The sequence below is a fragment of the Euleptes europaea genome, chromosome 21 (genome assembly GCF_029931775.1).
Source record: "Euleptes europaea isolate rEulEur1 chromosome 21, rEulEur1.hap1, whole genome shotgun sequence".
NCBI classification, from domain to species: domain Eukaryota; kingdom Metazoa; phylum Chordata; class Lepidosauria; order Squamata; family Sphaerodactylidae; genus Euleptes; species Euleptes europaea.
In genome coordinates, this window is record NC_079332.1 from 10,454,671 (window position 1) to 10,480,940 (window position 26,270).

At 47.0% G+C, this 26,270-nt stretch overlaps 1 protein-coding gene across 1 annotated transcript in view; it reads right to left on the minus strand.

The window, feature by feature from the left end:
* The window catches only part of DNAH3 (dynein axonemal heavy chain 3), a 112,635-nt gene extending 92,700 nt beyond the window's left edge, over window positions 1-19,935 (minus strand). The window contains exons 1-8 of the mRNA XM_056866607.1: window positions 19,882-19,935; window positions 17,438-17,539; window positions 12,651-12,895; window positions 9,029-9,206; window positions 7,848-8,037; window positions 4,378-4,573; window positions 2,801-2,926; window positions 80-275 (exon numbers count right to left, since the gene is read on the minus strand). Coding sequence (XP_056722585.1) covers window positions 80-275; window positions 2,801-2,926; window positions 4,378-4,573; window positions 7,848-8,037; window positions 9,029-9,206; window positions 12,651-12,895; window positions 17,438-17,539; window positions 19,882-19,935 — 1,287 coding nt within the window. The remainder of the gene's footprint in view (window positions 1-79; window positions 276-2,800; window positions 2,927-4,377; window positions 4,574-7,847; window positions 8,038-9,028; window positions 9,207-12,650; window positions 12,896-17,437; window positions 17,540-19,881) is intronic.
* Window positions 19,936-26,270: the final 6,335 nt, after the last annotated feature.

Sequence of the window (26,270 nt, forward strand, 5' to 3'; positions counted from 1 at the left end):
GACCAAGCTGCATGACCGCATAGAGTACCTGATCAACCCGTCTCCGAAAACCAAAGCAACGCCATCAGCCCCACCCTACCTTGTGTATCCTAAAAAAAGTAAGGAGATCTTCTAATGAGTTAATGACCATCTCCCGAAGCTGCAAGGACATCAGGATTGCTACTGAAGCAAAATATTCTTCTATTAGCTGAGAAGACTCAAAGTCATTCCGGGGAGCAAAATGAAGCCAGTTGTCCTTCTGTTCAATAAAGAGATCCACACACGTCGGGATCCACCTGTGATACAGAACACCGAGGGTGGAATGGTTGGAAACTACGGGGCGGCTCTAACCAGCTTCTCGACTCGGTCTTGCCCAAATCCACCCCCTTACTACAGCCCCTGCCTCATGTGGTTTTATCCATACAGATCCCATGGTCCCCGACATAGGTTTTTGGGCTGAAGGAAACCCTTCTTCCGTTTTTCATCAGCCTCACCAGGTTCACATAGGCAAAGGAGGAGGAGGAGGAGGAGGAGAAGGAGAAGGAGAAGGAGAAGGAGGAGGAGGAGGAGGAGAAGGGAGAAGGGAGAAGGGAGAAGGGAGAAGGGAGAAGGACGAGGAGAAGGAGAAGGAGAAGGAGAAGAGGAGCTGTCTGCTGAAGATGGAAGGTGAGAGATTCAAAACAGATAAAAGTATTTATTCACACAACGCATAGTTAATTTGTGGAACTCCCTGCCCCAGGATGCGGTGATGGCTTCCAACTTGGACGGTTTTTGGAGGGGAGTGGACATGTTCATGGAGGAGAGGGCTATCCATGGCTACTAGTAAAAATGGCTACTAGTCATGATGCATACCTATTCTCTCCGGGATCAGAGGAGCAGGCCTATGATATTAGGTGCTGTGGAACACAGGCAGGATGGTGCTGCTGCAGTCATCTTGTTTGGGGGCTTCCTAGAGGCACCTGGTTGGCCACTGTGTGAACAGACTGCTGGACTTGATGGGCCCTGGTCTGATCCAGTAGGGCCGTTCTTATGTTCTAACTTTGGGGGTGGGGTTTGGGGAGGGGAGGGACCTCAGTAGGGTATAATGCCATAAAGTCCACCCTCCAATGTAGCCATTTTCTCCAGGGAAACCAAACTCACTAGTCTGGAAATCGAGGAGATCTCCAGGCCCTACCCGCAGGTTGGCAGCCCTAATATGGAAGGTGGTACCCGCCTCTACTGACAGTACATGTTGTGAACTGGGCAGCCCAGAGAAAGGGCTACGTGCCAACAACCTATGAGCAAATGTTTCCTATTTCGTTTCTTCATCTCTTTGTTCAGATTTCTGTCCCCCCTTTTTCACACTAGTTTTGGGGGTTTTCTGTCTAGTTGGCAATCCTAAAACACACAACGCACAATCAGAACTTAACAAATATTTCAAAAAAGAATAGTACTGTTCTTGATCCGAATCAACACTAGCACTGAAGTGCCAACGTAGCTGAGGGCTCGTAACTCTTGCGTCAACGGTCCTGTCCATTTCTCCTGCTGTTACAAATTATGTTGGGTTTTTAAAATGAATCTAAATAATAAACAGCAGAGACCACCGAAGCAACAGGATTCAAAATCCTCCAGTCGCGCCAATCTAGTTGCCTCATAGCGCTTTCTGTAAAGACTTTGAAACGAGCACGACTCGAGCAGAATTTGCCGCGATCAAAGGCAGAAATGAACGGCTTTCAGAAGTCAGGAATCTGTTCACAGAAAAGCTCTTTTGGGAGCAAGATAAAAACCACAACACCTTGTTCCTCTGAAATAAATGCAAAGGTTTCCACACACAGAAGACAAAGGTCTTTTATGCATGGCTGTTTCACTTGCCGTCACCCCTCCGACAACTTTGGGTCACTGTCTGTATTATGCTTGCCGTTCCCGACCGCCAGAGGTCGCCTCACTCTCCCCCCCGCCTTTCCCCACGTTTTGTCTGCGTTTTCAAATTTGAGATAAAACAGGTCTCTGAAAATGCGGGATAAATGCGGGGAAACGCAGGAGGAGAGCGAGGCGACCTCTGATGATTGGAAACAACACGCATAATCAACAAAAGACCCCACGTCATTGGAGGGGTGATGGCAAGTGAAACAGCCATGCATAAAAGACCCAAATGTCACAGGCTAACACAAAAGCATATCAGCAAAGCCAATGGAATTCCTCAAATAGAATCAAATTCAACTGTCTTGGCTTAGACCAAATTCCTCTGTAATTTAAGGAGCTTTTCAGACACTCTGAGGAGTCAGCTGTACATGAACAAGTTACAAAACAGCTGTTTTTAGAGCCAAATCTTTACTTTAATGATACTGTTCATACGGCCTTTGATGAGTACCATGATTATTTTTAATTGTTCCCATTTTTTATATTTTTACTGTATTTGCTGGTCATGGACCGTAATAAATATCTTTGGCTTTGTTCATATGGCCAATTTGGCCCCGAACCATGTCACACTGAGATCAAAATAAAGAAAAAGAAAAAAAGGAACAATTTAAATAGCCCTCAAGAAAATTAGTATTTTTTAATCTTGATTGACTGGGAAAGAGATTTGGCACTGGCCAACATAGTATTAAAATCCACCCCTGCTAAAAGAACCCTCAGATTATCCAGTTTAGAAAGGGCTGCTGAATCAAACTGATGGCCATGGAGAAATGCTGATTTATAACCACATTCCGCGCCCCTTACCAATGCTTGTGTGATTTCCATCTTACTTACGAGAGAACGCTGATCAGTCTAGTTTTATGGGGATGCTCTACGAGAGAACTAAAGAACAGGGAGCTTTGGTGGTTAGCGAGGGACAACTGACCTGTTCAGAAGAATCTCATGGGCTTGCCGACAGTGATTGCGGATTAATTCTTCAAATTCACCGGGCAGTAGCGGCAAATCACCTTCAAGAATCTCCTTGGTACGAACAAACCTCAGTTCGTTAAATCTGTGGGAGAGCGAAGCACGCAGCCGTCATGGCCTCAAAAAACAGTGGCTGGGAGGCGCACACACACCCCTCTCCAAACTTTTGTTCAAAGAGTTATCAGGAGCTCCCCTCCAGGTAATTAACTCCCAATGAGGAAACATCCACGGCCATTGTTAAGACTCCCGTTGAGGGTCACCTTCGGCAAAGGCACACTGACAAACCCATCCTTTGGAGAGCCAGCGTGGTATAGTGGTTAAGAGCGGTGGTCTGGGGCGGTGGAGTTTGATCTGAAGAACCGGGTTTGATTCCCCATTCCTCCACGAGTGACAGATGCTAATCTGGTGAACTGGATTTGTTTCCCCACTCCTACACACGAAGCCCACTGGGTGACCTTGTGTTAGTCACAGCTCTTTCAGCCCCACCCACCTCACAGGGTGTCTGTTATGGGGAGGGGAAGGTGATTGTAGGCCAGTTTGATTCTTCCTTAAGTGGTAGAGAAAGTCAGCATATAAAAACCAGCTCTTCTTCTGGGGGGCCAGCGTGGTATAGTGGTTAAGAGCAGTGGTTTGGACCGGTGGACTCTGACCTGGAGAACAGGGTTTGATTCCCCACTCCTCCACATGAGCGGCGGAGGCTAATCTGGTGAACTGGATTTGTTTCCCCACTCCTACACACGAAGCCAGCTGGGTGATCCTGGCCAAGTTACAGCTCTGTTCGAGCTCTCTCTGCCCCACCCACCTCACAGGGTGTCTGTTGTGGGGAGGGGAAGGGAAGGTGATTGTAAGCTGGTTTGATTCTTCCTTAAGTGGTAGAGAAAGTCAGCATATAAAAACCAACTCTTCTTCTTCTTGTAATCAAAAGGCAATCTCACAACAACAGAGTATGATCCATGGTCATTTCTGAGCACCAGCGTGAAGTTTGGTCTCTCCTTTGGATTTTGCAGGTGTAAAGTGCCGTCAAGTCGCAGCCGACTGATGGCAACCCAGTAGGGTTTTCAAGGCAAGACACTAAGAGGGGTGGTTTGCCATTGCCTTCCTCTGCACAGCGACCCTGGTATTCCATGGTGGTCTCCCATCCAAGTACTAACAGAGGTGGTTTGCCATTCCCATCCTCTGCACAGCGACCCTGGTATTCCTTGGGCGTCTCCCATCCAAGTACTAACAGAGGTGGTTTGCCATTGCCTTCCTCTGCCCAGTGACTCTGGTATTCCTTGGGGGTCTCCCATCCAAGTACTAGCCAGGGCCAACCCGGCTTAGCTTCTGAGATCTCGTGAGATTTATTTCAAGGCTTTCAGGTATGATCAATCAAAAGTTGTGCAATTAATTGGCACTGCTTCAAATCAGGGGACAGTCCTAAATGAGGCTTAAATGCAATTACAATACCAACACATTCATTCTCATCATGCGGGTTACTCTATTATAGGCAGAATACTGGGGGGTGACACCCAGTGGTTTTTAGGCAAACCAACTTACTCTGTAAACCAGAGGTGTTGTAAAGTGAGCATCATGGGGTTCACAGTGAAGAGGTGCTCTTGGTTCCAGCTTTTTATTTCTTGGTAAGCATCGTGCCATGGGACAGGGGCACGAATCACTCGTCGAGGGAAAGGGCGGGGGATGCTGTGGATGAAGAGCCTTTTCCTCTCGTCTGGATCCTTCAATATATAATCGACTAGGGGAAAACCATGCAAAGTAGGTTAAGAATAAGTCAAAGTCCAAAAAAAAAGAAAGAAAAATCCCCTCCCAGATCTGTGTTTGGATGCAGTTGTCAAGATCAGGCATCTGTCCCTAGCACCCCATAAGCAAACTCATCCAGACAGGTAGCTCTGAAGCAGTAATACTTTATTAGGAGCAAAAAGACAGATTAAAGAACTGACAACCTACAGGCAGGTAAGGCCGATAATAGCAACACAGGCAAGTTACATGCTTAAAGGCACTACGGGCTGAAAAGGTAAACATCGCTAGGCAACCCCGAGATAAGTGGTTCCCAGGAAGACAGACAATACCACAGCTGCAGTAAACAGGACGACCGAAACTGTACACAGACGTTCACGGGCATGAGAACCAAGGACTCGACGTGTAGCCAAAACCTGGCCTAACTCATGTCAAGAGCCTTTACTCCAGCTAAAAGGCAAAAGGCCTGACATTCTGCTCCCCCTAAGACCCCCCCTCCCCGCAACTGGGAGAGGTTTTTGGGGGTAAGCATCGTGAAACTAGCGAACCAGATGGGGGGGCAGTCACATGGTGCTCAGCCACCCACTCATCATGACCAGGACCAAGTGTTTCCAGCGAACCAGGTAGTAGAGCACCTTATTGCTGACCAGGGAATCTAGGATCTTGGAAACTTCGAAATGTTCCTCCCCCCACCACCATGACCACCGGGGGCTCGGGAGCAGGATCGGGATGCCATTCTGGTGCGTACACATATCTCTTTCGCAAACCGATATGAAACACTGGATGGATGCCCCTCAGGGACTTCAGAAGGCTGAGTTCTACTGTGACTTCATTTATGAGCCATGAGACTGGGAAGGGTCCCACTTACTTCTCACTGAGTTTTTTACACGGGCGTAGGGAGGGAAGGTTTTTTGTGGACAGATATACCTGGTCCCCCACCTTGATGTCCCACCCCAGAAAACTGTGTTTGTCCGCTTGTGCTTTGTACTTGCGCTTGGCCCGTTCCAAATTTTTCTGTAACCAGGGCCCAGTATTTTGTACCACGCTCACCCAATCAGCCACTTCAGTGTCGGCACCCTCCCCCGAACGATCCACACTCCCAAACGGCCCAAAGTCTTTTCCATACACTACCTGAAACGGGCTGAAACCAGTGGACTGATGGGAGGCATTATTATAAGCATACTCAGCAAATGGCAAGAGATCCACCCAATCATCTTGATGGTAGTTTACACAGCAACACAAATAACATTCTAGTACTGAGTTGACACGTTCAGTCTGACCATCAGTCTGGGGTTGATGGGCACTGGATAACCCTTGTTCCACCCCCACCAGCTCAAGAAAAGCTTTCCAAAATTTTGCTACGAATTGTGGGCCCTGATCCGAAATCACCTTGCGCGGAAAACTGTGATTTTTGAAGACATGCGATATAAACAGTTGAGCGAGTTTTTGAGCTGTGGGAAGTCCCGTGCAAGGAACCAAACGAACCTGTTTAGAAAAAGGGTCTGTGACCACCCATAGTACCGTCTTCCCCCGGCCGGGAGGAAGATCCATGACAAAATCCATGGCAATAACTTCCCAAGGAGCCGAAGGTGTTTCCAAAGGTTTCAAAAGTCCGGGTGGCTTCCCCACCACCCTTCTGGCTGTAGCGCAAGTGGGGCAACTGTGAATTAAAGAATCCAAGTCCGTTCTCATCCCTGGCCACAAGAACTGCCTGCGCAAAAGATGCAGGGTTTTTACAAAACCAAATGCCCCACCTTGGAACCATGGCCCCGATCCATCACCTCCCTCCGAAGAGAAACAGGAATGTACAGTTTATTTTCTTTAAACCAGAACTCCCCCCGCTGAGTCATCTTGTCAGGCAGACTATTTGCGGCTCCCTCTGCCTGGCAGGCTTGAGTCAAGGCAGTTTGGAATAAGTCCGGCAGCCCTTCCAAGGGAGGGGACTCTCGTGCTTGGGAGCGAGTAAGAATGGCCAGGCCAGGCAAAGTCCCCCGCTGCTCGGGCAAGTCTGTGGGATGATCCACCTTGCTCTGATACTGGGGGAGTCGAGAAAGCGCATCTGCCAACTGATTCTGCTTGCCAGGCACATGCTTTATAACAAAATGGAACTTAGAGAAGAATTCGGCCCAACGCACCTGCTTTGCCGTTAGTTTGCGCGTTCCTTTTAAAGCCTCTAAATTTTTATGGTCCGTCCACACTTCAAACGGGACATCGACCCCCTCTAGGAAATGTCTCCACACCATGAGAGCACATTTAATTGCAGCCGCCTCCTTTTCCCAAATGGGCCAGTTCAATTCAGACGGCGAAAACTTTTTAGAAAAGTACGCACAAGGTTGAAGCTGCCCCGCTTCCCCCGCTTGCAGTAGCGCTCCCCCCATGGCTACATCAGAAGCATCCACTTGAACAATGAACAGTTTCTCACAGTCAGGGTGTTTGAGTATAGGCTCAGAAGGAAACATTTTTTTCAGTGTCAAAAGCTCGCTGACATTCTGGCGTCCAATTCAACCGGGAGGAAGGCAGAGTTGCCGAACCCTTCCCCTTAGTTTTTAACAAATCTGTTATGGGTAACGCCACCTGCGCAAAATTGTTGAGAAACCCTCCGTAAAAATCGGCGAACCTGAGGAACTGCTGTAACTGCTTGCGTGTAGCTGGCAGCTCCCACTCCAACACCGCCCTCACTTTCTCAGGATCCATGGCCAGACCCTTGTGCGAAAGCCCTATTTGGCCCCACCCATTTCCTAAAAACACTTGGCGGGTGCCAGAAAAGATGTTGGCGGGCGCCATGTTGGCCTGGGCGAATCAAACCTGCCATTCTCTTGAGGGCTGTTTTTCATTTCCACACTGAATTTCGCCCATAAAGCATATGTACTTCTCAGTGTTGTCACTGTTACAATAAGCCAGCGTTTTACATGATGCAAGCGCCCCATGCATCTGAACGGAGCAGGAACTGCGTATAAAACCCAAGCAACACATGCACAGACACACCTACAAAACGGACAGCAAAATGTGGTGAATGCAAATCGCTGACAAGAGTATAAAGAATGGCAAAAAGAAACAAAAGAGGGGACATCCACCCAGCCATGCATTCATTACATTTCATTCATTACTATATTTTAATACTGCTTTGAAGGGCATTTATTTATTTACACATGCTTAAAAAGCACAGCAAAAATGCAGCAAATAAGTAAATGATGCTCCTTGCCATGCGGCGCACGCACAAAATAACGGAAGCCTCGCCCTGCATCTGCTCAAATGCACTCGTCTCGCCTTACCGACATTTTTCATGAGCCAGATGTGATAATCATCCTGAATCTCTTCGGTTAAACTGCCCAGCAGCGACTCCAGATTTGGGTTGGTGAGAAAAGGGCTTGGGATGTGCTCCAAAATACTTTCCATCACTTCTTTCGGTTGCGGCGCCAGCATGTCTTCCCGAATGCCTTTGTGTATGTAATAACAGTACCTCTGCAAACCCCAAACCATCAGTAGACAGAATTACGAATCAGTGAGGTGGATTGTAATAACAGGAAGCAAAATCTGTTTGGGAAACTTAATCTTCTAACCTCTTGCTTGATCACCACCTAGTGAATAAGTCTACATATAAATGAAAGAATTATAAACATTGTTTCAGTTCTTTTTTCATATATGTGTGATGACAGCCAGCGTGGTGCAGTGGTAAAGGTGTCGAACTAGGACCTGGGAAACCCAGGTTCAAATCCCCACTTGCACCCCATGAGATGAGCCATCTAAACACAGGTCTTTTATGCCTGGGAGTTTTACCTGAGGTTCGTTGCTCGCTGGACCCACACTTTCCTGTTGGGAATCTATGCACCAGCAGTCTCCAAACTCAAATCAAGTCCCCGCCCCTTGAAATGCTGCTTTGCAATTGGCTTACTTTGTAGAGCTTACTGAGTGAGAAAATTCCCTCCCCCCCCAAAAAAACCCACTTGCTGCATAAGAAAGCATTTTAAGAACAAAACACAAAAACAACCTGAAAGGGGCCCCCAAAAATCCAAGCCTCGGTTTTAAAACGCCTTTCTTGTGCTCAGAAAGAGCTCCGAGGAAGCAGGAAGCATTTGAATCCCTGCCTCTTTACACACTGCTTTGTAACTGGCTGTGAGAGAAACTAAGCTTGCGTGTCCCGCGTTTTGCCTTATGCACGGGGATTTTACCCAGGCTGAGCTCAGGGGAGAGGGAAGAACCGGGTTAACAGAGGGACAGAAAGTCCCAGGATTTGCGAGGGCTGGCAGCGAGGTCATCTCTAATGGAGGAGAAACTCATGCATAACTTCAAGGAGCAACCGAGACAGCCTGGGGGCAAGCGTAGGTGAAAGTACCCATGCATAAACAACTGCAGTCCCTCTCTCTAGGAAGCATGCTCCGAGTCTCAAATGTATGCCCCGGTGACCGAGGATGTTTTAAAATATTGCTCTGCTTTTGAAAAATGGCACACTTACTTCAAGATCGCTGTTCGAGGGAGGACTCTCCTGTTTGTTGACCTCTTCCTCGTTCCGGAGCATCACAACCAGCTGTTCTTCTGGAGTCAGAGGCTGTTTGTCAGAATAGTATATATCTCTTAATTCTGGGATTTTATGATGCCCCTGTGGCACCTCCAGTTCTGATACTGAGGGGGCTCTGAAATAAAAGAACACCCATTTCTGGTGATAAGTACTGAACGGCAAGGCATCTTTGTGCTGATATTTTGGGAGCTCCAGTTTTTATTTTTCCCATACACGTAAAACTCTAGCACTCGAGGTTACAAATAAAAAATGAAAAAAATAGGAACTACATATTCTAAGGGAACAGAAACAAGAAAATTATTCCCATGAACACATGAAGCTGCCTTCTACTGAATCAGACCCTTGGCCATCAAAGTCAGTACTGTCTACTCAGACTGGCAGCAGCTCTCCAGGGTCTCAGGCAGAGGTCTTTCACGTCACCTGCTTGTCTGGTCCCTTTAACTGGAGACAACGGGGATTGAACTTGGGACATATGAACATATGAAGCTGCCTTATACTGAACCAGACCCTTGATCCATCAAAGTCAGTATTGTCTACTCAGACCGGCAGCAGCTCTCCAGGGTCTCAGGCAGGGGACTTTCCATCACCTACTTGCCTAGTCCCTTTAACTGGAGACGCCGGAAACTGAACCTGGGACCTTCCGCATACCAAGCAGGTGATCTACCACTGAGCCACAGCCCCTCCTCATGTGTCAAGATTTTTCAAGGGGGGGCTAAGGGTCAAACTACACATTACATGGGAAATCTTCACGCACATCTGCAAACACCTACCTTAATTTTTTATTTTTTTTTATTTTTTGTAATTAAATTTTGTAGCTTCCAGCCTCAGGAAGGGTTGTGGTGAACTCGAAAGCTTGTGCAATGTGGGGTGTCCATTTGGTTGGCCTTAATAAAAGGTATTACATAGATTTTGTTCTCATTTTTGGACTTTGCATGTACCAATGTGGCCATACAACTTTCACTGTCAAAATGACCATCAGCGAAAGCCATATATGCTTTACACCCACCAATGAGTAACTACATTACCATAATTTGGATATCACTATGTTGATACTTGCTCTGACTTGGATGGGCCAGGCTAGCCCGATAGTGTCAGATCTCGGAAGCTAGGCAGGGTTGGCCCCGGTCAGCATTTGGATGGGAGACCACCAAGGAATACCAGGGTGGCTACGCAGAGGCAGGCAACGGCAAACCACCTCTGAACGTTTCTTGCCTTGAAAACCCTACAGGGTCGCCATAACTTTCCCCACTTGGTAAATTCCCTGATGAGTCAGCTGAGCATTTGGCAAAGAAGCTCATATTAGGAGAAGACCCTCAGCTTACGCTGCAAACTGCCAAGTTCTGCGCTGTTGCTATTAAAATACGCAGAGCTTTGTTAGAGAATGATTGTTAGAATATTTTACAATTTTAATATGATAATTTTAACCAGGGGTTGCTTTTATTGACTTTACACCTTTATATGTACGGGCAGTCTGTGATTCTGCGGTGCAAAACTATTGTGTCTGGAAATTTTTATGTGTTGGCACATGATTGGTCAGTTGACCGTATTAATAAACTTAGCTGCAACTTTTAAAAAAAAGGTAAATGCTTAAATTACACCAATCCACTTCAAGCCACCATATTGATAGGTTTCTGATAATAGAAGAAGAGCTTGTTTTTATATGCCAACTTTCTCTACCACTTAGGGGAGACTCAAAACGGCTTACAATCACCTTCCCTTCCCCTCCCCACAACAGACACCAAGTGAGGTAGGTGAGGCTGAGAGAGCTCCAAGAGAACTGTGACTGGCCCAAGGTCACCCAGCTGGCTTCGTGCGGAGGAGTGGGGAAACAAATCCAGTTCACCAGAATTAGCCTCCGCCGCTCATGTGGAGAAGTGGGGAATCGAACCCGGTTCTCCCGATCAGACTCCACCGCTCCAAACCACCCCTCTTAACCGCTACACCACGCTGGCTCTCTTTGTTCTGCAAGGTGTCTCCCTTAATCAGATATGCTAGGTGTAATTTTCTCTAGCGTTCTGGCTAGACTTGCCAGGTGGCAGGACTGGAGCCCAGAAAATGTGCCCTTCTACTCTTCTACCTGCCTTGACAATTCATGCAACATGGACTATTGTCTGACTTTCCACCTGCGACACCTGACCTATAAAAGCATAGCTGACAAACTGCACAATACCCGTCACATTCAAAAGCACTCCTCGGCGACAGTTTCTGCTTCTTCTCAGAAGGTGCGTATTCTTTTTGAACTATGAGACTCAGTCAAGGGGGAAAAACCAGACTGGGGAAACAAAACACGGACATTTCATTTGCCGACTCAGTTTATACCCCACCTTTCTCCTCGACGGGGACCCAAGGTGGCTTGCATCGTGCTCCTCTCCCCCGTTTTATCCTCACAACAACCCTGTGAGGTAGGTGAGGCTCAGTGTGAGACCGGCCCAAGGGCACCCGGCCAGCTTCCTTGGCAGAGTGGGGCTTCGAACCTGGTTGTCCCAGATCCCAGTGTAGCACTCCAACTACATCATGCATTGGCACAGAGCAAGGAGGAAAAGGCAGCCTGAATAGGCAAAATAATTACTCTGTGGGACAGTTTTAATGCACACACCCCCGCAAGAAGAAGAAGAGTTGGTTTTTATATGCCGACTTTCTCTACCACTTAAGGGAGACTCAAACCAGCTTACAATCACCTTCCCTTCCTCTCCCCACAACAGACACCCTGTGAGGTAGGTGGGGATGAGAGAGCTCTAAGAGCGCTGTGACTTGCCCAAGGTCACCCAGCTGGCTTCGTGTGTAGGAATGGGGAAACCAACCTGGTTCACCAGATTAGCCTCTGCCGCTCACGTGGAGGAGTGGGGAATCAAACCCGGTTCTCCGGATCAGACTCCACTGCTCCAAAACGCCGCTCTTAACCATTACACCATGCTGTCATTTTATCACAGGTGACATTTTATCACAGATGACTTGGCAGCATGAGAAAAGTCGGACATCCTTTTTCCACTAATGCCTTGGAGTTCAGTTATGGAGGCTGGGCCAGCAGGGAGAGGAGGAGGAAGAAGAGGAAGAGGGGGAGGAGGAAGAGGAAGAAGAAGAAGAAGAAGAAGGAGGAGGAGGAGGAGGAGGAGGAGGAGTTGGTTTTTTATATGCCGGCTTACAGTCGCCTTCCCTTCCTCTCCCCACAACAGACACCCTGTGAGGTAGGTGGGGCTGAGAGAGCTCTAAGAGCGCTGTGACTTGACCAAGGTCATCCAGCTGGCTTCGTGTGTAGGAGTGGGGAAACCAACTCGGTTCTCCAGATTAGATTTCACCGCTCTTAACCACTGCTCTTAACCACTACTCCATGCTGTAAACCTTCAGCGTGGGTCTCTAGTTGAAATCATCATCCCTTAAAAACAGGGTTGATGTTGTGCTCAAGAAAAAAAACAGCCAGGGAGTAATCAGCTAATAACCTCTGTGTACCGAAAGCTGCTTTGCTCTTCATCCCCACCCCATTTAGCCCATAATCGTATATAACTAGCAGAGATAGAAAACGTTTCCCAGATAAAACGCATGGAGATAAAATGTGAGCCACCCGCCCATTTGCAGGATACGTGGAGACTCTGCCCTCTGTTTGCTTGACCCCGAGGGCTTCCTTGGCCTGAGGACTGAAGGGATCTTCTGTAGATCTTTCATCTTCAGGTTGCGGGCGGTAAGGGTGTAGTTATTGGCGATGGAGTCGCTGGGGCTTCGGAAATAGCGCTGCTCTTTAAACGGGGCCGCCAGCGTCCAGGATGCTCTTTGCATCAGCGAAGGGTAATAACTGCTCCTTTGGATCAGCTGGAACAGAGAACAAACGGGGCAACGGCACGGAAGCGTGCAATCTGGTAAGTTTCCTTTCCAGGGGAGTTTATACATTTACAGACATTCTCCTATAATTCAGGGCCAATATGCATTATCTTCTTATCAGATCTAGGAGAGATATTTCTGCAGCAAATTATTACAGCATGGTGTAGTGGTTGAGCGGACTCTGAGCTGGATAACCGGGTTTGATTCCCCAACTCCTCCGCATGAGCGGCGGAGGCTAATCTGGTGAACTGGATTTGTTTCCCATTCCTACCCATGAAGCCAGCTGGGTGACCTTGGGCTGGTCACAGCTCTCTCAGCCCCACCTACCTCACAGGGTGTCTGTTGTGGGGAGGGGAAGGTGATTGTAAGCCAGTTTGATTTTTCCTTAAGTGGTAGAGAAAGTCAGCATATAAAAACTAACTCTTCTTCTAGTAACCGACTAGATTTCACAGAGGCTCAGTGGCAAGCTACGGGCTATATTTTTGCCTGGGATGCTGCTAGGTCTGCTCGAAAGACATGCTCTGGAGTTCTGCGCTTCCAGGAATAGTTAAGCCACAATAGCGTGGTCTAGAGGCAGGAGCAGCAGTTTAAACAGTCAAAACAGGAAAGACAGGAGCTGTTTGAAAGGTAAATTGCACACTCTGGTTCTACCGTGGCTGGCGGGAAAGGCGAGATAAAAAATCCTTTCAAAAAACCCAAATATGCCTTTAGAAAATTTCCCAATGAAACAGGGGATCTCAAACTCAGGACAGAACAATACACCCACAGAACAATGAAAGGATGGAACCGGGGACGTTTGCTCATCCCAATTTAAAGTAGCATCTCGGCAAATCTATCGCCATGGCGACTATAGTTAAATCCATTCCATTTGTTGGGCCATTGTATGACCTCCAGAGAAACAGAGTATTAAGATAAAAAGTGATATATCTTTGCTCTTAGCAACAGGGAGGAGGCCTTTTTCTACCACCATAAGCTTTAGTCAGAAACGATAATAAAAAGCTCGGCTGATTTTTTTGGGGGGGGAAGAGTTGATAAGCCCCAGCAGTGAGTGGATTTTGGCTTTCTGACTGGCAGGGATCGCCTTATCAGTAAAGAAACAGACAGCAAATCCGTGTTATGGGACCCGCTCGAGAGACGCTTCTCTAAGCGCACCGCACGGGGCCCTCTGCTATTCCGCTCAGATCCCGATACCACACTCATCCTATTGTCAAGTTAAAGCCTCGGAAAGCGGTGGGGGGAATTGTTTCAGTGACGGAACTAGATTCGGCCACTAGGTCTCTGTTACAATTAATAGCAAACGGGTCCTCGGAGGATACAGGGAAAGGAGAAAGACTGGCTGGTTCGCTTAGAAATGGAGGAAACTGTTTCACGGACAATGCCAGAAACCTCTGGGCACCCACGACGTCCGTAGCTGGCATAAAAGAACGATACTTCTCAATGTTTTAAGAAGTTCTTCCCACTAGGTGGGGCAGAATCTTGGCTCTAGTAACAGACTGTGCAGGCAAAGCAATAGAGAAGGAACACTCAAGGGGAAAATGTGAAAATAGAAACTAAAGAAGAGCTTGGCAGAGGAAAGGCCACGGTGCCCAGGAAGAGCCCGAAAATCTCCTAGTTGCTTTGTTTATTATCAGTTGATTCGCCGATTATCCATTACTCCACTAATTCCGTTCACCATGAAGAAGAAGAAGAGCTGGTTTTTACATGACAACTTTCTCTACCACTTTAGGGAGAATCAAACCGGCTTACAATCACCTTCTCTTCCCCTCCCCACAACAGACACCCTGTAAGGTAGGTGGGGTTGAGAGAGCTCTTAATAGAACTGTAACTTGCCCAAGGTCACCCAGCTGGTTTTGTGTGCAGGAGTGGGGAAACAAATCCAGTTCACCAGATTAGCCTCCGCCGTTACTGTGGAGGAGTGGGGAATCAGACCCAGTTCTCCAGATCAGAATCCACGGCTCCAAACCACCGCTCTTAACCACTACACCACACTGGCTCAAAGCCACCCAGTAAGCCAGTGAGATGTAGCATTTAAAAGCGGTGGACTCTAATGTGGAGAGATGGGTTTGATTCCCCACTCCTCCCCATGAAGCCTGCTGGGTGACCTTGGGCTAATCACAGTTCTCTCTGAACTCTCTCAGCCCCACCTACCACACAAGGTGTCTGCTGTGGGGAGAAGAAGGGAAGGAGATTGCAAACCGGTTTGATTCTCCTTAAAAGGTAGAGAAAGTCGGCATATAAATGCCAACTCTTCTTCATGACAAATAAGGATTTGAATCTAATTAATTGTTAGGAAAGAGATCTGCCTAGATCTGTCTACACGCCCATCAGAAGGATGGGACACCCGCCCAGCCGAAGGGCGAGGGCGCACTGTGTGTCTGTCTGTGAAAAAAGATCAGTTTTGATTCTGGCTGAGACAGATGGAAGCCAAGCGATACAGCTGGGAGTTGCCTGAAGGACTCTGAGGGTACAGAATCTCCCTCTCCACTCCCCCCCATTGGGGGGGGGGGGTGGCTGATGTGCCATAGCAGATCTGCTGCCTTGTATGGGTGACTTTTTGCTGTGCTCTACTTATAAATATATGTAAATAAAGCAAATATCACAGAAACATCATAGGTTTCCAGTGCCCTCTTCCCCAAAGGGAACACACGAAGCTCCCTTCGACTGAATCAGACCCCTTGGCCCATCAAAATCTGCTCTACTAGGTTGATACCTGCACACATCGTACATTAGCGACATATACAAACCAGTATTACAACTAGAACTAATCTGACCAGATGATTGAGTAACCTATACACATGCCTGGTTTGATTTGAACCGTTTGTATATGTATGTATTTATTTCTGTAAATGTGTGAAGGCTTAACATGGGTTTTAATTGACCACTGATGAAGGCCCAATAGGCCGAAACGCATTTGGTATGTGGTTACAGATATCAACCCTAGGAAATGCCATTGTGCTATTTTAATGATTTTTAAATATTTTTAACCTTTACATAGCGCTTCGAATAAATTATTTTTTCAGTATATAACCTGAAAACAGAAGCTGGGTACCCAAGATTGGGTAGAAATATCTATCTATCTATCTATCTATCTATCTATCTATCTATCTATCTATCTATCTATCTATCTATTATCTATCTATCTATTATCTATCTATCTATCTATCTATCTATCTATCTATCTATCTATCTATCTATCTATCTATCTATCTATCTATCTGTATGTATATCTATATTGATAGATAGATAGATAGATAGATAGATAGATAGATAGATAGATAGATAGATAGATAGATAGATAGATAGATAGATAGAGAGAGAGAGAGAGAGAGAGAGAGACAGACAGACAGACAGACAGACAGACAGACAGACAGACAGACAGACAGACAGACAGACAGATTTTCCTTTCTACCCAATCTTGGGTACCCAGCTTCTGTTTTCAGGTTGGGTTTTATTGCCCTCTTTTTTCTTCCACCTCAGACCCTTCATCCATCAGAGTCAGTATTGTCTACTCAGACCCACAGTGGCTCTCCAGGGTCTCAGGTTGGGGTCTTTCACATCACCTACTTGCCTGGTCCCTTTAACTGGAGATGCCGGGGATTGAACCTGGGACCTTCTGCAGGCCAAGCAGAGGCTCTACCAGAGCCACGGATCAGGAAAATGCTGTCCCTGGACCCAGAAAGGTGGGGAACATGTACAAGTTGAGTATCCCTTATCCAGACTGCTTGGACCAGAAGTGGTCCGTATTTCAGATCTTTCAGCATTTTGGAATATTTTGGAATTTTTGATATACATAATGAGATTATCTTGGGGATGGGACCCAGGTTTAAACACTGAATTCATTTAGGGTTTATATCTATTTTATATACACTTTATCCAGATAGCCTGAATGTAATTTTAAACAATATTTTAAATAATTTTGTGTACATTGAACCATCAATAGCACTGCTGAGGAGGGCCTGTGAGTAATGCCTGCATCCCGGCTCAAAAGGTCCGGTTTTCGGATCAGTCCGGATAGTGGATGTCCAGATAAGGGATACTCAACCTATAACAGTTTTCTACCATGAGTCTCACTTTGAATCAAATACTTGTGGCCAAAACATGCTTTTTAAAATGAGAATGTTCCTGCCATTCTACTTGGAAACCTGATTAGCAATCCTGCCCTGACTTTTTGGCAGTGGTCCATGCCAGAAGGAGAAGAAGAACAGTTGGTTTTTATATGCCGACTTTCTCTGCCACTTAAGGAAGAATCAAACCTTATAATCGCCTTCCCTTCCCCTCCCAGCAAAAGACACCCTGTGAGGTAGGGGGGGTTGAGAGAGTGTGACTAGCCCAAGGTCACCCAGCTGGCTTCGTGTGTAGGAGTGGGGAAACAAATCCAGTTCGCCAGATTAGCTTCCGCCGCTCATGTGGAGGAGTGGGGAATCAAACCCGGTTCTCCAGATAAGAGTCCATCGCTCTTAACCACTATGCCACGCTGGGAGAAGGCGTTTCAGCTGCTGTAATCCAATGAGAAAGTAAGCAGCTTGCACGTACCTGATATAGTTCAGAAGGATCTTCAGACGATATGCCGGGCAAAGGGGGTAGCTCTGGTATTCCTTTGGCATGGCTCATATTGTAAATAGAATCATTTTGGGCCTAGGAAAGACAAAAAGAATCATTTGTGAAAAGCCTGTAAGATTAGCCAACTATACGAAGGCACCAGTGACATTTGTCTCCAGAAAGCAAAATAAGGACATGCTTTTTTTTTCAGGGTCTCTATTTCACTTTGAATGTCGCATTAACCAGATTTGTGGCTGGACTGGAGAATAAGGAAGTCGAGACTATTGATAAAAACTGGGAACCAACATCAGCCTTGTACCGAGAGCATATATTTTCTCAGCACGACCAAGAGCTGGCCGACTGCAGGTTGAGGATCACACGGTAGAATGTCCCCTACATTAAAAACTCCCTGACACTAGAAAACCAGGGCAGCGAGCAAAGAGGAGCTTTCTGCTTGCAAAGCTGTTCATGCACAAGAGCATTCAGGACAGTCTGCAGTCCTCTGCACCACCTCTGGATTCTACCCCTTCATTCTTCTGCATCTATAAACCAGATCTTGTGTGTGTGAAGTGCCGTCAAGTTACTTCCGACTCATGGCGACCCTCCAAAATGTCCTATCTTTAACAGCCTTGCTCAGGTCTTGCAGACTGAGGGCAGTGGCTTCCTTTATAGAGTCAATCCATCTCTTGTTGGGTCTTCCTCTTTTCATGCTGCCTTCCACTTTCCCTAGCACGATTGCCTTTTCCAGTGAATCTTAGAATCATAGAATTGGAAGCGACCACCAGGGTCATCTAGTCCAACCCCTGCACAATGCAGGAAATTCACGACTACTACCTCCCCCACACACCCCTAGTGACCCCCTACTCCATGGCCAGAAGATGGCCAAGATGCCCTCCCTCTCATGATCTGCTTAAGGACATAGAATCAGCACTGCTGACAGATGGCCATCTAGCCTCTGCTTAAAATCCTCCAGGGAAGGAGAGCTCACCACCTCCCGAGGAAGCCTGTTCCACTCAGGAACCGCTCGAACTGTTAGAAAGTTCTTCCTAATGTCTAGACGGAAACTCTTTTGATTTAATTTCAACCCGTTGGTTCTGGTCCGAGCTTCTGGGGCAACAGAAAACAACTCAGCACCCTCCTCTATATGACAGCCCTTCGAGTACTTAAAGATGGTTATCATATCCCCTCTCAGTCTTCTCCTCTTCAGGCTAAACACACCCAGCTCCTTCAAGCTTTCCTCATAGGACTTGGTCTCCAGACCCCTCACCATCTTGGTTGCCCTCCTCTGGACACGTTTCAGCTTGTCTACATCTTCCTTAAATTGCGGTGCCCAAAACTGAACACAGTACTCTAGGAGAGGTCTAACCAGAGCAGAGTAAAGTATAATGTGACCAAAGTACTACAGCCTCAGTTTAGTCATTTTAGCTTCTAGGATCGGTTCAGCCTTGATTTGATCTATAACCCACTGATTTGTTTTTTTGGCAGTCCACGGTATCCGTAACACTCTCCTCCAAAACAACGTTTCCAAGGAATCTACTTTCTTCCTATCAGCTTTCTTCATTGTCCAGCTTTCACACCCATACATAGTAACAGGGAATATGATGGCATGAATTAACTTGATCTTGGTTGCCGGCGACACAGACCTTAGTGGAGTAAACATGATCCTGAATCTCTCTCTGGCCTCGCCCAACCCCCACCCATCCTTACAGGATGTCACTATGAGTAATCTGTATCAAGACTTTTGTAATAACGAACGCTCCTAATTAATAGAACGGGTTTTCATACAATCTCATCAACTTCGACCGTATTGGCTTGCTACACTGCATTTAAGGTAATTATATATTGACGGGGTTTATTGTTATTTTGAACGCTCTGCCTAATTATAAGCCATTTGTCTCCAACTCAGGCACGCATATACGCATGGGAGCAGTTGCGTGTGACACACGGATGGCAAAACACCTCAGAAATCATGTGTTATTCTGTATATCATAAGTCAACGTAATTGCACAAATGAAAAACGAGCAGATGTCAGTTTGCAACCATTCATTACAGCACTGGTTCCCAACCAGGGGTCCGTGGACCCCCAGGGGTCCGCGAGAACTAAATTAAGGTCTGCGAAACAAAGTTATAAACCCATAATAAATTAATATTTTCAATTAAAAGTTCTCTATTATAAATATATATATTCAAATATTATTCTAAGCTTAATGTTTAACTAACAGTTATGATTAAAGTTTATTTTCAAATTCTCAGAATTTTTATTTTGAACCTTGGGGTCCCTGCACTGAACAAAAAAGTCTTAGTGGTCCCTGGTCAAAAAAAGGTTGGGAACCACTGCATTACAGGCTTATGACTTCAACTGGCTCTCTGCAGACAACTTATTTAGCAGGGATTTTTACTATCCTGAAGTATGACTGACTGTGTATCTGTGCACTCACATTCACTAGAGAAGGGCCCCCCAACCTGGTGCTCATGGGCGCCCGGGCACCCATCGTCGACACCTTTTCTGATGCCCACCAAGTGTTTTTAGGAAGTGGGCGGGGCCAGGTAGGGCATTTGCCCAGCAAGGATTTTGACAGACTACTGGAGGTTTGATCGGCTGTGACTAAATGTGAAAAGTTACCATATGAAAAGCTAGCAAGTCAGCAGAATAAATGCTGACATCGGGGAGAATATCTCCAGGGATTTTTGTTTTACGATTCTGATGCATGATTCCCCCCACTTTCATTTCATTTACAATGCAATCCTAATATCTTTCTAAGGCCTTTGACTTCAGAGGACTTAGAAGGGTCTAACTGCTTAGGATTGCACTGTTATGCTCAGGGCCGTGTTCGCACAGCCCTCTCCCCACCAACTTCACCCTCACAACAATCCTGAGAGGTTGGTTCGGCTGAGAGAAGAAGAGTTGGTTTTTATACCCCAGTTTCCTCTACCTGTAAGTAATCTCAAACCGGCTTATAATCACCTTCCTCTCCCTGCAAACAGACATCTTGTGAGGTAGGTGAGGCTGAGAGAGTTTGAAGAGAACTGTGACCAGCCCAAGGTCACCCCACAGGCTTCATGTGTAGGCCGGATCTCCAGATTAGAGTCCGCCGCTCAGGTGGAGGAGTGGGGGAATCAAACCCAGTTCTCCAGATCAGAGTCCGCCGCACCTAACCACTGCCTTTAACCGCCACACCACGCTGGCTTTCTGACTGGCCCAAGGCCAACCCAGTGAGCTTTAAGGGTGAGTGAGGATTTGAACTTTCCACCTAGTTCAACACTCTCATCTCTTTGTCACACCAGATCTGCATGTTAATTCTAAACATATTATAACAAGGCCATTTTGGAGAAGCAAGTCAATAAGTAAAGGGACAAAAGCTATTAAAAACTAATGCCTGGGAAGCCGCTGATCCCTCCGACCCTCGTAGACTGCAAAAATCAATTTCCCAAATGAGAACATCTGAGTTTATATTGGACTTGAGCCACCTTAAAGACTCTTTTCTCCACCACTTAACACCTTGGAGCTTCCGAAGTGCAAATTTGGCAGCCAGGATCACGAAGGACTCTTAATCGGAGAAACAGGGCTTTACGTAAGCTTTTCAAAGCCCTCTGAGAATAGTGTCTTCATCCCAATTCCCACGGATAATAATCCCTCACTTACCCTCACAATCTTGGGAATCTCTCTTGGCTTCATGGCGAGGTTTTTCCTCGGCTTAACAGTGATTTGCCTGGATGGCTTCCAACGTCCTGATTAATCAATCTTCTCCTTATCGCAGATTCTTAGCGAAAGCTTTAGTTCAGCCACCTGCAAGAACATAAAAATCTTTTCAGGACCAACTCGCAAGCAAAATTTCCACCGACCCCAGTCACACACCCACTTGTCAGCTTCCTTCTAGCCCACCAACTGGAAAGACATACTTCCTACAATTTTGCTCTTTCCTCTCCCCTTCTTCCGGGCCAATGCCAGGCCCCAAGTCTAGAAAAGATTTCTCTTTGCACCCATTTTCCTTTCTCGTGTCTCGAATCCAGCCATCCCTCACTAAAGTTTTTAAAGCACTCGGGTTTCAAAAGTCCACGCTCCCAAAATCCCTTCACTTCCCGAACTCTCCCCCTTCTCACTCAACCCCCAAATTACAAGGCTCGCCCCTTCTGTTGCTACCAGGAACTTTTAAACTTTCTAAGCCCCGTTGTCAATTCAGGGTCCCCCCTGCCCTCTTAAGTTGGCTTCCCGTCAAATCTGGCTCGCCCCGACCTCGTGAACGGGTTTGCAAACTTCTAGAAAAGCTGGGGGAACGAAAGCCACCCAAGGGTGCCCAGGAGAAAGGAAAGCAAAATATTAGCCTGCCTGGCCTCTCTGTAACCCCCAAGGTGCGTCAGAAGGGCTAAGGGGGCTTGCTGCTACCTGGCGCAACCCCAGACAACTTGTTCTGGTGCCGGGTTGCCGTTTCCAGCTCAAAAAGAACTTCTGTGTATGACATTCTCTTCCACGTCCCCGCCTGGGTAACCAAGGTGACAGCATTATTGTTGCTAGGTGACACTAGAATGACTCATTTTTCCTTGCCCTTCTTCCCCCCACCCACCCCCCCGCCACTCTGTCCTCTGGATGGCAGGAGTTGGTCGGACAGACAGTTCGCCCCAGCTCAGAGTCCTTTTCTGGCTGGGATTGAGAAACGAGGTGATTGTTAATGGTTGGAAGGTAGGATTTGCTTGGTCAGCGGGTTAGGAAGGTGGGAGATGGGTGATTGACAAAGGCCTGAAATAAAAAGATTTAGGGGGTGCACTAGCACACCCTAAAATTTCATACAGGAAAAAAGATAGGCCCCCCCTCAATGTAAACAATTATATGCATTGTGGGTTGTGATTGAATACATGAAGCTGCCTTCTACTGAATCGGACCCTCGGTCCACCCAAGTCAGTACTGTCTACTCAGACTGGCAGCGGATCTCCAGGGTCTCAGGCAGGGGTCTTTCACATCACCTCCTCACCTAGTCCCTTTAACTGGAGATGCTGGGGATCAAACCTGGGACCTTCTGCATGCAAAGCAGAGGCTCTACCACTGAGCCACAGCCCCTCCCTCATGCCAAAATTTCAGAGGAATCAATCTTGAATTTGGACGCAGATTCTGTCTGTCCATCTCATCTTTCGGTCTTTCCTTTCTTTTCCCAGAGACAGCAGGCATCTTTTAAGGGTGAAGAGGAGTGATTGGGGGTTTGCTCTTTTATTTTGGTTTTAACTGAATCGTTTTTTAACTATTGCTGGAAGCACAGGGAAAGGTGGAGAATAAATGTTTTAATAAAATAAAATAATAAATGGAAAGAGATAAGAATTCCCAACTCCAGGGTGGGAAATTCCTGGAGATTTGGGGGCAGAGCCTGGGGAGGGTTGGGTTTGGGGAGGGACCTCAGTACGGTATAATGCTATAGATGCCATCCTCCATAGCAGCTATTTTCTCCAGGGGAACTGATCTCTGTAGTCTGGAGATCAGTTCAAAATCCAGGAGATCTCCAGGCCCCAGCTGGAGGGTGGGGGTATTTTTCATACTCCTCTGCTGTTACTCTTGTGAAACATCACTGTGCTTGTCTTGTATATTGGCCAGTTTTGTAAAGAAATGCCACAGGCTGGAACTTTTGCATTTCACTGCTCTTAACAATTTTTTCGATCTGTTACACTGCCTCCCATACAGACAACTTAAGTTACATTGAGCGCATGCACAATTCATGTACTGTGTAAGTTTCATTTTTGAAATATACATGTTGGGTAATTCTCATGTTACATTCAGCACATACCGTATATAGCCAAGAGTGTGATACAAACCTCACATTTATGCAAGTATTGGATCCCTGGTTTCAGTTTCAAAATGAATAAGAGTTGGCTCATTCTTACAAAGAGATGTACGCGTGTACATACAGGATGTACTTGGGTTCACTGGAACATGAGAAAAGGGCTCTAGTGTATCTGGTGAAGTAGAAGAAGAGTTGGTTTTTATATGCTGACTTTCGCTACCAATTAAGGGAGGCTCAAACCGGCTTACAATCACCTTCCCTTCCCCTCCCCACAACAGACACCCTGTAAGGTACGTGGGGCTGAGAGAGCTCTAAGAGAGCTGTGACTAGCCCAAGGTCACCCAGCTGGCTTCATGTTTAGGAGTGGGGAAACAAATCCAGTTCACCAGATTAGCCTCCAACGCTCATGTGGAGGAGTGGGGAATTGAACCCGGTTCTCTAGATCAGAGTCCACCACTACAAACCACCACTCTTAACCACTACACCACGCTGGCTCCCACACTGGCACCGGAACAAAAATCCAAGCCAAAGCCTTTTCATTTTATTTTTTGAAATTGGAACCAATTTCAGCCTCATCAAAATCACAACCAGAGAGGCAACAAGCGATTATAGAACTGACCCCTACCTGTGCCGCAATAAACCTGTTTGCCATTGAGGTGCCCCAAAACTCCCTTTTTATTTAAAAAAAAAAAGGAACTTCACACAACCGCTTTCCACTTAGCCTCTGTCAACACCGTAGGATTATTTCAGAGAGCTAATTGTGGTGCTTTCCCATAATAAGATAATTAGCTCTCTAGGCAGGGCGGGCCTACACTGACTGGCCCGACGTCAGTCTCTTCTCTCCTCTCAGCAACCCTGTTGGGCGAGCCGGCCTGAGAAAAAACGACAGTGAAGTCCTACGTGGAGTTACTTCTGTCTGTGTCCACTGAAAACAAGGAACTAGTTGTTTTCTGTTGCCCAAGAAGTTCAGACCAGAACCAATGGGTTGAAATTAAATCAAAAGAGTTTCCGTCTAGACATTAGGAAGAATTTTCTAACAGTTAGAGTGGTTCCTCAGTGGAACAGGCTTCCTCGGGAGGTGGTGAGCTCTCCTTCCCTGGAGGTTTTTAAGAAGAGGTTAGATGGCCATCTGTCAGCAATGCTGATTCTGTGACCTTAGGCAGACGATGAGAAGGAGGGCATCTTGGCCATCTTCTGGTCACTAGGGGTGTGGAGGGGGGAGGTAGTTGTGAATTTCCTGCATTGTGCAGGGGGTTGGACTTGATGGCCCTGGTGGTCCCTTCCAACTCTATGATTCTATGAACTTAGTCTGGAGTCGCTCTGCTTGTGATTGCCCTGTTAAGTTGCGCAAAGCCACCCAAGTTCAGTTTCACGACCCGCAGAGGGGGATTTGGTTTCTCTGGTTCCAGCCAGTCCAACATGCTAACCCCGGCTCCACGTCAGCCCTCTAAACATCTAATAAATTTGTTTTTGTTTAAAGACATCTGGAAAACGATGTAGAGCATGGAACTAGCTCAGGACCATGATGATAATAAAGACATCTTGAAAATGATGCAGAGCATGAACTAGCTTAGGAAAATGATGATAATATGATAATATGTAACAGCGGTCACGTTATTATTTCTACTATTGATTTCCTTTAAAGCCTGCTTTTCTTCCCGATGGGCACCCAAAGCAGCTCACATAGTTCTCCTCTCCTCTGTTTTATCCCCGCAACAACCCTGTGAAATATAGGGTTGCCAGGTCCCATCCCCCCGCCCCCGGTCCCTAGCAAGGAATGAGGGTGGGCAGGGCTGCCAGATCGAGGTTGGGAAACTCCTGGAGATTGGAGGATAGAGCCTGGGGAGGACAAGGACCTCAATTGGGTGCCATGCCATAATGTCCACCCTCCCAAGCATCTATTTAGTCCAGGGGAACTAATCTCTGTAGTCTGGAGATGAGCTGTCATTTCGGGGGATCCCCAGGTCCCACCTAGAGGCTGGCATCCCTACCTGGAGATTTGGGGATGGAGCCTGGGGGAGGACAGGGACCTCAGCGGGGGACAATGCCATAGAGTCCGCCCTCCAAAGCATCCAATTTTCTCCAGGGGAACTGATTTCCATATTCTGGAGATAAACTGTAATTCCAGGGGACCCCCAGGGCCCACCTGGAGGCCGGCATCCCTAGTGAAGCCACATTACACCATTTCCTTTCCCTTCTCCTGGCAGCCCCCCTACATTCAACTCTCCTTTCCTTCTCACACACCCACCAACCCACCTTTTACCCCCCTGCGAATCTTCAGCTACATATTACCAGCATGGTATTGAGTGGTTAAGAGCGGTGGTTTGGAGCGGTGGAGAACCGGGTTCGATTCCCCGCTCCTCCACATGAGCGGCGGAGGTTAGTCGGGTGAACTGGGTTTGTTTCCCCGCTCCTCCACACAAAGCCAGCTGGGTGGCCTTGGGCTAGTCACCGCTCTCTTAGAGCTCTGTCAGCCCCACCCACCTCACAGGGCGTCTGTTGTGGGGAAGGGAAGGCGATTGTCAGCCGGTTTGATTCTCCCTTAAGTGGTAGAGAAAGCCGGCATATAAAACCCCTTATTATTTACTTCATCCCATCTTTCTATCCAATGGGAATCCAAAGTGCCATACACTGAATCGTAGAGTTGGAAGGGACCGCCAGGGTCTTAATGTGTGTGTTAAGTGCCGTCAAGTCGCTTCCGACTCATGGCGACCCTATGAATGAAAGTCCTCCAAAATGTCCCATCTTTGACAGCCTTGCTCAGATCTTGCAAATTGAGGGCTGTGGCTTCCTTTATTGAGTCCGTCCATCTCTTGTTGGGTCTTCCTCTTTTCCTGCTGCCCTCAACTTTTCTTAGCATGACGGTCTTTTCCAGTGACACTTGTCGTCTCATGACGTGACCAAAATACGACAGCCTCAGTTTAGGGTCTTAATACTTGACTCTTAATACATCGGTGGGAATACCCAGTGCGGTAACGGTTGGCCCCTTTAGCGGTGAAGGCGTCTTCCGACCATTTTTTAGACCATTTTTTAGCCGTGGCATCTCAAAAAAAAAAAAAAAA